Raw genomic sequence first — 11,754 nt, 5'->3', positions numbered from 1 at the left:
GAAGATTCTTGTCAAACAAATGGAACTATTAGTCAATGGATTCAGGGCCAAATCCTGATTTTATGTTGCTATACACATCATTGTCTTTGGGTCAGCTTTTCAGTGGGGTGGAAGCTGAGAAGGTCCTTAGCAGAGCGGAGTTCCACTACAGCCATTTCACTGAGAATTAAAGGAGTATCTTGCACCCATGCTGGATAAAAGGAGGAAGAAAGTACAGATTAGTGCCCACCAGCTGATACACTCCCCATTCCATTTACGCTGAGTTTGTATGAAATGGAGAATCCAGACTCTCGGTGTCTGTGACAGCCATCTGTATGTATCCAAAGGTAAGTATGGCTTTCATTTACTACATCAATTTTCCTCCACAATTCAAAACAAAAAAAAAATACACAAGTGAAACAAAAGCTCTTTTTGTGTTGGGTTTTTTTTTTATTGTTTTGGGCTTACCAAAGGAGTAAAAAACTGTATGTGAGCTAATTTATGTCCGAACAGATGATCTGCATTAAAATTTTCTCAAGTAATAGGTGGTTTCATCACATCACTGCTTTTTGTATTGGTGTCTTCATTTGCAGAAATACTTTGCACTGACAGCATCATCATATTCATAATGTCCTTTTTGGGGTTTTCTTCTAAGTCAGTTTCTATTGCTCCAACTTCTGCTAGTTTCCATTCAAGCTCTGTAAAAACAAATGACAATTTATTTTGATAATTGCAATAAATTCTCACTAAAGAGGAAAAGGACTTTTTTTAAAAAACAAGCTTCATCTCAACAACAAAGAACAGCCATCCTTGCGACAATCCAACTATCTCAGTAAAATATCTGAGAAATTGCAAAATACCCATGTTTATCCAATATTCTTACCACAGAATTACATAAATTATTTGCTTTTTGTAGACTTCTACGAAAATATTCAAAAACCTTTTCCACCTTTACGCAATGATCTTTAGCTCCAATGATTACAAACAATATAAAATTTTCTGTAATGTGAATTATTTAAAAATATTTCTCATACCTTCCACTTTAAGATACATTCCTCCACATTGTGCTACTCCAATGAACCTGCCTTTTATTTCACCAGTTTTATATACAAGTATTGTGGGTAAATAGCTGTCATAGTACTTCTGAATGCAGCTGTTTACAATGGCTTTGACAAACTTGACTGCTGGAAACTTTCTGGCTAGCAGGCTGAGATGTTTGTTAACCAGTAAACACATTGGGATGCTAGAAAAGAATAAGAAAGTATGATGACATTGCGGTGTAAATGCTTTGTAAAATAACTAAAGTTCTTAAAAATAAAGCCTTCAAAGAGTAAATGTGCCTTTTCCTGTAGTCTGCTTCTACTTTAATTTGTTACAAGAATTGCACCACAAATTTTATTTAGCTTCTTCTAAGATCATTGTGATTTAAAGAGCTTTCAAGTAAAAATTTTCAATGCATATGTAATAGGCACAGTCTATAAAATGTTATTAAGCTACCAGACACTTCAAGCATTGTGCCTCAATTTTGTTCTCCTCGCTAAGATTTTAAAGCTCATTCTGTCCATTTATTGTAGAGTTTAAATTAGATTTTTTAATCTGTAATATACATTTTACTTTATTTGAACTGGCTTTCAGTTTAATGTTTAATTACTTCTTCATTCTTTTAGTAAAATCTAAGTAATGTTAGGGAAACCTTTGTATAGTCATATTACCACCATACGCCTGTTCATTACTTTCATAGCTCCTATTTGCAATGCAATCACCATACAAATCTCAGTTAAGAAAAAATAAGAAACCAAAGCAACGGGGTTTTTTTGTTCCCCTCCAGCCTGTTAACCTTTTAGAAGTTAAGATCTTTGTTGTAACTGACTGTTGTGGTTTAACCCCAGCTGGCAACTAAGCACCACACAGCCGCTCACCAGTGGGATGGGGGAGAGAATCGGAAGGGTAGAAGTGAGAAAACTCATGGGTTGAGATAAAGGCAGTTCAACAGCTAAAGCAAAAGCTGCACGTGCAAGCAAAGCAAAACAAGGAATTCATTCACTGCTTCCCATCGGCAGGCAGGTGTTCAGCCATCTCCAGGAAAGCAGGGCTCCATCACGTGTAACGGTTACTTGGGAAGACAAATGCCATCACTCCGAATGTCCCACCCTTCCTTCTTCCCCCAGCTTTACATGCTGAGCATGATGTCATATGGTATGATGGAATATCCCTTTGGTCAGCTGGGGTCCCAGCTTCTTGTGCACCCCCAGCCTACTCACTGGTGGGGTGAGGTGAGAAGCCAAAAAGGCCTTGACTCTGTGTAAGCACTGCTCAGCAGTAACTAAAACATCCCTGTGTTATCAACACTGTTTCCAGCACAAATCCAAACCATAGCCCCATACTGGCTACTATGATGAAAGTTAAACTCTATCCCAGCCAAAACCAGCACATTCTCCACCCCATATTTCATACCATTTACGTCATGCTCAGGTCTCACACTATCCAATACATTCTCATTACTTACCACCACCCTTCCCATCCTTTGATATAATACACAGATATCATTCCCTTAGTCTATGGACCACCCTTGTAAAATGGCTGTAAAATGCCCACTGAGTTCATTTAGTCCATGACTTTGGGCTCCATCTGTTAGTTACGGTGGTCACTCAGGACAGTAGAGGGGGTGTGTTGTGTGGAGTTACTGGGCACCAAAGCCAGCACAGGCTGGGTCACTGCTGCGCTTGCACTGCTTCTTGTAAGCCTTGTCCTCTGTTGGTTCAGGTGATTCCTGCTATAGTAATTCCTATAATATGCAACTCAAATCAAGGCCCATACTAGCTACTGTGAAGAAAACTAACTCGATCCCACCGAAAACCAGCATACTGACTGAAGTTAAAGAAGCTGATTTAGCCTATGGACTCTCAACGAGTTCCAGCAGCACCCTCTCGTGGCCAAATTGTTGCCAGCCATAAGAGTCTTCGGAGATCTCTCATTCATTCCTAAGGAATTTCAAGTTTCCTCACAGACTCGTATTTATACAATGATAAAGTACAGAACTGGTTCTCCAGTAAACAAAAAAACAATGAAAAACAAGAAAATCTGCTATTTTCTTTCTTCAGATCTGTAAATTTAAATTATTGTAATTTGAACAATTTCATTTCATAGAATCATAGAATCATAGAATACCAGGTTGGAAGGGACCTCAAGGATCATCTGGTCCAACCTTTCCTGGCAAAAGCACGGTCTAGACAAGATGGCCCAGCACCCTCTCCAGCTGAATCTTAAAAGCATCCAGTGTTGGGGAATGCATCACTTCCCTGGGGAGATTATTCCAATGGCTGATTGTTCTCATTGTGAACAATTGTCCTCTTGTGTCCAATCGGAATCTCCCCAGGATTAACTTGTATGCATTACCCCTCATCTGTTCCATGTGACTTCTTGTAAAAAGGGAGTCTCCATCTTCTCGGTAGCCACCCTTTAGGTACTGGAACATGGTGATAAGGTCTCCCCTAAGCCTTCTTTTCTCAAGGCTGAACAAACCCAGTTCTCTCAGCCTTTCCTCATACAGCAGGCTTCCCAGTCCTTTGATCATCTTTGTGGCCCTTCTCTGGACCTTCTCCAGCCTGTCCGCATCTTTTTTGTATAGTGGGGACCAAAACTGAACACAGTATTCCAGGTGTGGCCTGACAAGCGCTGAGTGAAGTGGGATAATGACTTCTTTATCTCTGCTGGTGATGCCCTTGTTGATGCAACCCAGCATCCCGTTGGCTTGCTTTGCTGCAGCAGCACACTGTTCACTCACATTGAGCTTGTTGTCCACCAGGACCCCCAGGTCCCTTTCCACAGAGCTGCTCCCCAGCTGGGTAGATCCCAGCCTGTGCTGCACTCCTGGATTATGTTTTCCCCTTAACCTTTCCCCAAGACCTTAAACTTGTCCTTGTTGAACTTCATAAGGCTCTTGTTAGCCCACTCTTCCAGCCTATCCAGGCCTTCCTGCAGGGTGGCTCTCCCTTCCAAAGTCTCCACTTCCCCACTCAGTTTGGTATCATCGGCAAACTTCATCAGGGTATACTTGATCCCATCATCCAGATCACTTATGAAGATATTAAACAGCATTGGGCCCCGTATCGATCCCTGGAGGAACCCACTTGTGGCAGGTTGGCCATTTGAAAAGGAGCTATTTACCACCACCCTCTGGGTGCAGCCTTGTCGGCCAGTTCCCCACCCACCGCACAGACCACCTGTCTAGACGCGCAATTTGGTTGACCTATTCCTGTTGCTCCTGGAAATAATATTCAATTCCTGACAACTGAGAAGAATCAAAGAAGCTTCCTTCTCCCAACTGGCTTAAAAAGAAGGAAAAGAGAAAGCTGGTCTGAATCTAAAAAAATGCATTAAACATTCCGTACTAATTCTCAGTGCTTTTGAAAAACATCTCATAGAGTTGCTAACATACGATGAACTTATCATGGCAGTCCTTTGACATTTCTGCTCTATCCTGTCACAACTTCTGCTACCACTAGAGAATTTATTGGGGAAACTGGTAAACTAACAAATTCCCTAGCTTTCCTCAGTTTTCCTAACTGAGGCTTTTCCTGTTGGGCTTTTGATTTGTTTGAGTCAAAGGGGAAATAAAGGTAGAATAATCCCGTGAGAGCACTCCTGCTGCAAAAAGAGTCTGCAAACAAACTTCTGTTAGCACAGACAGTGGACACCACTTTCTCAGTGAAACTCAGAAATCTCAGTGAGGTTCAGTACATGGTGATAACACACATAGCAAAAGAAATCTTTCATATAATTGAACAAAAGTGAAGTGATTAACTCTCACAAAGTGCATTAACAAATCAAGGGGGTCCCATGCTCTATGATTGCATTGCCTCTAAACAACTGCTATTTCATTAGTCTATTGTATTTCATTTTTCCCAGTACTGCTTCTTAATTACCAGTTCAATTCTCTGTATTGAAGTATTCAGCATCTTAAACAAGAAAGTAATTACCTTGACCGATAAAGATGAATTATAACCCAAACATCCTCTGGAGCATTTGTAACTTCCTTTACATACTGGTCTCCGCAAATTTCTCTTAGCTCCCCATACTTTTGCATCCTTTGAAGACATTTCCATTCTTGCAAGCGTTGCTGCCTAATTAAAAAGTAATAATAAAAATAAGCATTTGGAGTATTTTAAATGTATTTTAAAATAATATCTAGTGCTTTTCTCTCAATTACTTTAAAAAATGCATTGAGTAACCCTTTAACAAGGTCTTCTAATGTACTTTCAGAGCTAGAAAAGCTTCTATGCTCATCTTTATTCAATGAGATAACATTAAAATACATTTTCTTAATTTTATGTTCCTCAGTATCAGATCTGGGAAACTTGAGTAAAAACATGTTGCACAAGGGTTTATCATTTGAGACAAAGAAACAAAAATTAAAGCAGGTACTAATTGTTTTTCTGATGAGATTAGTTTGAGGAAGAACTACCAGTACTTATACTAATATTTACGAGACAATTTAAAAATAATTCATGAAAACTGGAATGTAAAAACAGTAGATGGCAGTCTTCATCTATAAAAATACTTGCAAAGTAGAAAAGGAAAATGCCTTACTGAGATTTGTTGAACTAAAAGCAGCTGTTAATTTTACTAACTGAAAGCCACTATAGAAGTGGCTTTTTCAAAAAAGATTAAATAATACATGCGCAATGTTATTATACTCTAGCAACAGTGCATGATAATTTAGGTTCACAACTTCCACATAACTCTGTGAATTATTATCTTCCTATGAGAATACAGCACTAGATACACACTGTTAGCACTAGATACACACTGTTAGCACTAGAATTATTTTAGTCATTGTAACAATGCTGAAGTAGAAGGTAGAATCTAGACAGAGAAAATGTTTTGAACATAATGGCATTTTTATTCTGTGTAAACTGCATGTCTCATTTTTCTTAGTTACAGTACAAAGCTCTGCAGAACTCAGCAGAGCACTTTGTAAAATACCTACAAAAACATACATGTGAATGTCCAGTATAGCTAAAATTACTAAGTCTCCAAACAAGCTGCCAAAGTCTTCTGAACCTGAATTCATAAAACGTATTGACTCTGCATGGTATTGTAGGTCAAATGATTGGTGTACTCCTATTAAATAGTTCAATAAGGTTGTGCCACAGTTATGCCAAAGAACAGTAGATGGTATATCACAGAATTACACAATCGCAGCATGGCTGAGGTTGGAAGGGACCTCTGGAGGTCCTCTGATTCAACCCCCCTGCTCAAGCAGGGTCAGCCTTGTGCAGGCTGCCCAGGAACATGTCCAGACAGCTCCTGAACCTCTCCGAGGATGGAGACTCCACAGCCTCCCTGGGCAACCTGTGCCAGTGCTCAGTCACCCTCACTGTAAAAAAGTGTTTCCTGATGTTCAGAAGGAACTTCCTGTGTTTCCATTTGTGCCTGTTGCCTCTCGTCCTGTCATTGGGCACCGGTGGAAACACTGGCTCTGTCTGCTTTATACCCTCCCTTCAGATATTTCTAGACATTGTTTAGATCTCCCCTGAGCCTTCCTTCTATATAAACTTCAAATTAATATTTTCATGAAGTAAGAAATAGAAAAGCCATTAAAATTAATCTTGGATAAGAAGCAAAATAAACACAATAGTTGTATATTAGGGTCCACAGCTGACTTGATAAACAGCTTTCAAAAACACACACGATTATCAACTACCACCATTCCAGCATAGAAACTGCAGTGTATGTTAGAGTGAAACTGTAATTCATAATAAATTTTACATTGAATTTTTATTTCTATAATGTATTTAGAAAGCATACTGTACCAGAAATGAGTGCTATCCAAAAGGCAGAGTGTTTTTCTTTTAAATATCCAGCTTTGAGACTAAATTAAGTATTTTTAAAGGGTAATAACTCTGTTCTAACAAAACATTGAAGTAAAACATAGTGTAAACTGCCTCTCTTTGCCCCTGACAATCAGGAAGATGTAGGACAGTAATGTGAGTGCTGTCTATCTGCTGGCAAAGGAGTGGAAGGTGAAAGAAGGCAGATGTGTCAGTCAGCAGACATTACTGTCCAAAAGATTCTGAGTTCGTGTTTCAGGAGCATGCACATGTACAGTATGTGCACTGTCAATCTGGATAGAAATATCTTACTATACCTATACATTTCAATAGCTTTCCTATCATCCTCATCAAAGTCATTGTCATCTTCCTTTAATTCTTCAAGATTCATTCTTTCATACGGTTTCACTAGAAACAACAAACAAAAAATTAGTCACCTTTTGCTCTCCACAGTGTCTTCAAACATTTTAAACATATGAAAAGTGTCACACAGACATGGAACTAATGAAAGAAAAAGATGTACTAATTTCAGAAATTAGTCAACTTTTGTATAGCTCTGGGTAAGAGAAAGGAAAAAATGAAACTTATTTAACTATAAGTACACAGGAAAATACAGAAATATGGGAGTGGATTACTACCAATTTTTCAGAATGTGAATCTTGCTTATACTGACTGGTTCCTTTACAAAATTATGAAAATGAGTTATCTGTACATGTTATATGCCATAATGTTTATCACTAAGTGTGTTGTATATTTAATTCAGAATCCTTTTTAAAATAACCAAGTGAAAATAATTAAAATAAAAATATAATTATTGTACAATGCTTAAGTTACAAAAAGCATTATTGAAAATACCTCAGCTTTTCAAATTTTGTAATACTAGTGGTATGTATTTTTAATTTTACTTGCCTTCTGCTTCTTTCTGCAAGTGTAAAACCATTTCTTCAATTTCATCTTTTGGTGGAAGAATTCCAAAATCTCTCAGTATGTCATTCCATTCGGTATCTTCATTTGGATCCTGTTTTAATATTATGAAACAGAACTAAATCAACACATCAGTCTTGTGTGGCCTTTTTTTAAACCAAAACCAGCCCTTTTTCATTTTGGCATATATTAAGGATGTAACAAAAGGAAACCATTACTTAGAGGCTGCAATACCTTTGTGGACCATTCTCTAGCACTAATTTTCATTTTTCACTTCTGAACAGAAAACAGCAAGAAAATAAGAGAGAAAGAAAACTCAAAATGTAAGCATAGATAAAATAATCAGTCTCCAAAATAACAGCTAAAAATTGTCTAAAACATATATAGAAACCTACTTCAGAAAGCAAAAACTATACACTGCTTACTTAAACGCACTTAAAGAAATACAGCTTTATACAGGCAAGATTTTTGTATCAGTATTTTTATGTTACTACTAAAAATAAGGTATTGACACTGTGAATAAACATGTAAAAGCATGCCTAGAATCAGAAGAAAAAAAACTTTTTTATTTTAAATGAATGATTAATATTAATGTGTCAACATAAGCTACTTCATACACCATGTTTATAACACAGGACTTCTGCAGGTGTTAAGTCTACATTTGTGGTAATTTTAGTTAAATGGTTAAGATAAAGGAACTGCATGCTATTTATAAGACTGCATTTCTACTGAAATTGTCACATTAAAAGAGTCTGTTTATTGTAACTGGACTGGTGTTGGCATGGTAGAACAACACCATATTAAGAGGCCTCTCATATGGATTAGAAGTAGTAAAGAAGATTTTAAAACAGGTTCAAAGTGTATTTTTGGCCCTGAAATAACAACTTCTTTGAAAACCTTCATAAAGACATCTCTGTATAGATACTTAAATGTCAGAAACATTTAATGATATTCATAATTCCATAATAATGCAGCATCAAGTGAAAAAAAGTACATTACCAAAATTCCACCTGAGGAAACATCCAGGATTTCCATTGGATTACTACCATGCCCATGAGTACTACATTTGCCTTTCCAGCCACTGGCTGCCTCATTTTTATTCAACAAATCTCTTGTACAGAATTTAGCATAAGTATAATGATACAAATTCTAATTCAAATGTTACACATGCCTCAACAAATTTCACAAAGGTAGAAGAAGCGCTTTGCATTTTATGTGAAAACGCACTTGGGAAATCCACAAAGGGAGTAAATTAAATCATGCTACTGCTCATAAGAAAGTTAAGTACAGTGGGTTTGCAAGAAGACTCTTACCTCTGCCAGTTTCTTCTGGTATGAGTGAGGAAGCAAGACTTTGGAGGGTTTGGAGTGGGAAGGAAGTGGCAATAGTTATGAAGGTTCCTGCAACAGTCCTAATGCATGGGCTCAGCAAACTGTAGGCAATGGTACAGCTACCAATATTCACTACTAGTGGAGCACTCTGGCTTTCCAAACATCTAGTGCCTTTTTGCTAAGATAAAGCAGAGATTTCATACCTGATACTTTAATTTATTTCTTCTGCAAAGCTCTCATATCCAGATTTTGGACTAGAAATGACAACTCCATTGTAGTTAGTTAGTTATAATATTTGGAAAATTATTTTCTGTAACATTCCACCTCTAAGGACATGGTTATTTCATCACAAAGTCTTTCAAATATACTAGCAAACTTACTTTAACTTTACCCACATATGAAAACATAGATAAAGAATTAAGAATAAGTAATGTTTCCTCCTTCTTTGACTGAGAAGTAATTGATACAATGCATTGGAAAAAATAAAAGAGAAACTCCATATATAATCTAATGAGTTAGATGGTCACTAATGGGTCTGGAATAGGAAAAACCCAAAGGAAGATTTTGCTGTAGTATAATTTCCCAGGGTTTACTTAAATAAAAAATTCTTACAGTCAGTCTTACCGCATTTTTAACCCTTCACCAAAGAAGAACTTTGATGGAGGTACAGTCAGGGTATCAAAAAAAATCCACAGAACTAAGAGGACTACTCTTCCAAGGGAACCACTAAAGAAACATGAGTGATATACATGCACTTTGGCCTCCACACAGTGCTTTAATGTATGATTTCCTGACTTAAGTCAGGATCAGATTTCCCCACTTCACAGAATGCAAATCCTTCTTCACAGCAGACAGATTACAAAGAATCATGAGGCATTAGAAAACATAATAAAAATCATCATCATAACTGGACAAATAATTTCAAAACCACGCAACAAAAAGGACTACTGAAACAGAATTGGAATGTAGGTTAACTGGCCAGTTTTTGCCAGGAAAGGTCTTGGCATTTTGTTGTTTTCTGTAAATGTAGGTCCTGCATAAAAACTTTCCATGGTATTTTTACTTAAATAGTGTATTTTATCCTATTTCTATTTAATTTTTGTAACATTCAATAGGTTTGTATAACAATTTGTACATTGGACATTTTCTAGATGTTGTTACATCTACAAAATATAAAAGCAAAAAAAAAAAATTGGATCAAGCATCCTAGACCACAGTAAGCGTAACAGAACCAGGTATATCTCTGATAAATCCGAACTCCAGTCTCAGGGAAGATCAGAAACCAGCAAACCTTAAAAATTTTTTAACAAATTGAGTTAATGTTCAAAAAGCTGGTGTTAAGTGATTAGTTCAAGGTTGCAGTAATATGCACAGATGAAATAAATGAAAATGTGCATCAAAAACTTCAGAAGATACTTGATCGTAAGAGTGCAAAGGAGCCAAGCAATGGCAAAAGTGATCCAGCTTAAATTGGTTTCGGAGTATGAAGCTAGACTACTGAAGCAGCAGTTTTACTCTACTAGCAGGCCACAATCCCAAGTGAAAACACTTCTCATGGCAATTCTCAGTGCTGCCAATGATAAAGCTAATTACCACGAGCTTTGCCAGGGGTAATGCATAGATCAAGTTTGGGAACCCACAGGCTGGATAACTTCAATCCTGAAGTATAAATAATACCTCTGGTAAAGTTAATTTGCAGTTCTGGGGGTTTTTTTGGTGAATGATATGAAACAGATTCTCAATTACGTTTTTAAAATATGCTACACCTATGACTGTCCAGCTATCAAAGTGTAATATTTTATTATTCTTACAGGACAGTAATGATGGTTAATTCTTAACCATTATAAATTCTTTTTTTTCTTGTGCAAATACATCAGGGAACTCTGATGTATTTGCACAAGAAAACCCACATAAACTGCTCTCCCGTTTTCCGTTTCTTGGGACCCCACAGGGGCTGGGAAGGCTACGCAGGCCCAGGGCAGCAACACCGGCTCTCTCTGCCCTGCGGGGCCCTGTGGCAGGCTCGGCCGCACTGAGGGAGCCCTCCTCGGTGGCCAGCTTTGCTCCTGCCCTCCCTGCCACCTTGCCCTTCTCCCTCTGCCCAGCGGTTGCCTCAGGCAGCACAACGTGGCTCTGGCAGCACCCACCACCCCTCTCGGCCCCAACCGCTGCCCACCTGCAGCCTCCCCCATTTCCTTGGCGTGTCCGCCCCAACTCCCTCATCGCCCTTGGTCTCAGCTCGGGGCTGGGGTGACCCTCTGCGCCCACCTGCATGGCTCCCCCAGGGCACCGCCTCTCCTCACGGAGGCCACTTCTGTGACCCGATGGCAGCAAGATGGCGGCGGCTGCCAGGGCAGGGCCGCCCTACCCGCACCGGTTCTAACGGCAGGCGGGCCCTGGCCGCTTGCCCCGTCAGTCCTGGGTTACTGCTGACAAAACTGATCCTGTTTAAAAATGTTTCAGAAAAAAACCCCCAAATCCAGAAAACAAACAAAAATACACAAAATCCAAACAAATGAAACGTCAAACGCGAGGCACTTTCTATCTGGGCTGCTTTAGGCCCTGGTTTGGTGCTGGGTGTGAAGACCCGCTTCCCTCCCTTGCCCTACAGCCATGGCCTGCTCATCCCAATGCCTGCCTGGGGGGAACGTGTCGCATGTGCGGTGTAAGGCAGTTGTGGGGAAAAC

The 11,754-nt window shown here is 38.8% G+C and overlaps 1 protein-coding gene across 1 annotated transcript; it reads right to left on the bottom strand.

The window, feature by feature from the left end:
- Positions 1–513: 513 nt before the first annotated feature.
- Positions 514–11,290, bottom strand: PDCL2 (phosducin like 2). Its single transcript, XM_009481185.2, has 6 exons — positions 10,940–11,290; positions 7,722–7,830; positions 7,130–7,220; positions 4,959–5,102; positions 1,014–1,222; positions 514–677 (listed from the first exon to the last, which is right to left on the bottom strand). Exons 1-6 carry the CDS (start codon positions 11,288–11,290, stop codon positions 514–516), a joined length of 1,068 nt encoding a protein of 355 aa, XP_009479460.1.
- Between the last annotated feature and the right edge of the window lie 464 nt (positions 11,291–11,754).

The sequence above is a fragment of the Pelecanus crispus genome, chromosome 4 (genome assembly GCF_030463565.1).
Source record: "Pelecanus crispus isolate bPelCri1 chromosome 4, bPelCri1.pri, whole genome shotgun sequence".
Taxonomy (NCBI): domain Eukaryota; kingdom Metazoa; phylum Chordata; class Aves; order Pelecaniformes; family Pelecanidae; genus Pelecanus; species Pelecanus crispus.
Note: the sequence above shows the minus strand (reverse complement) of the source record. Positions and strands in the feature narration are given on the sequence as shown.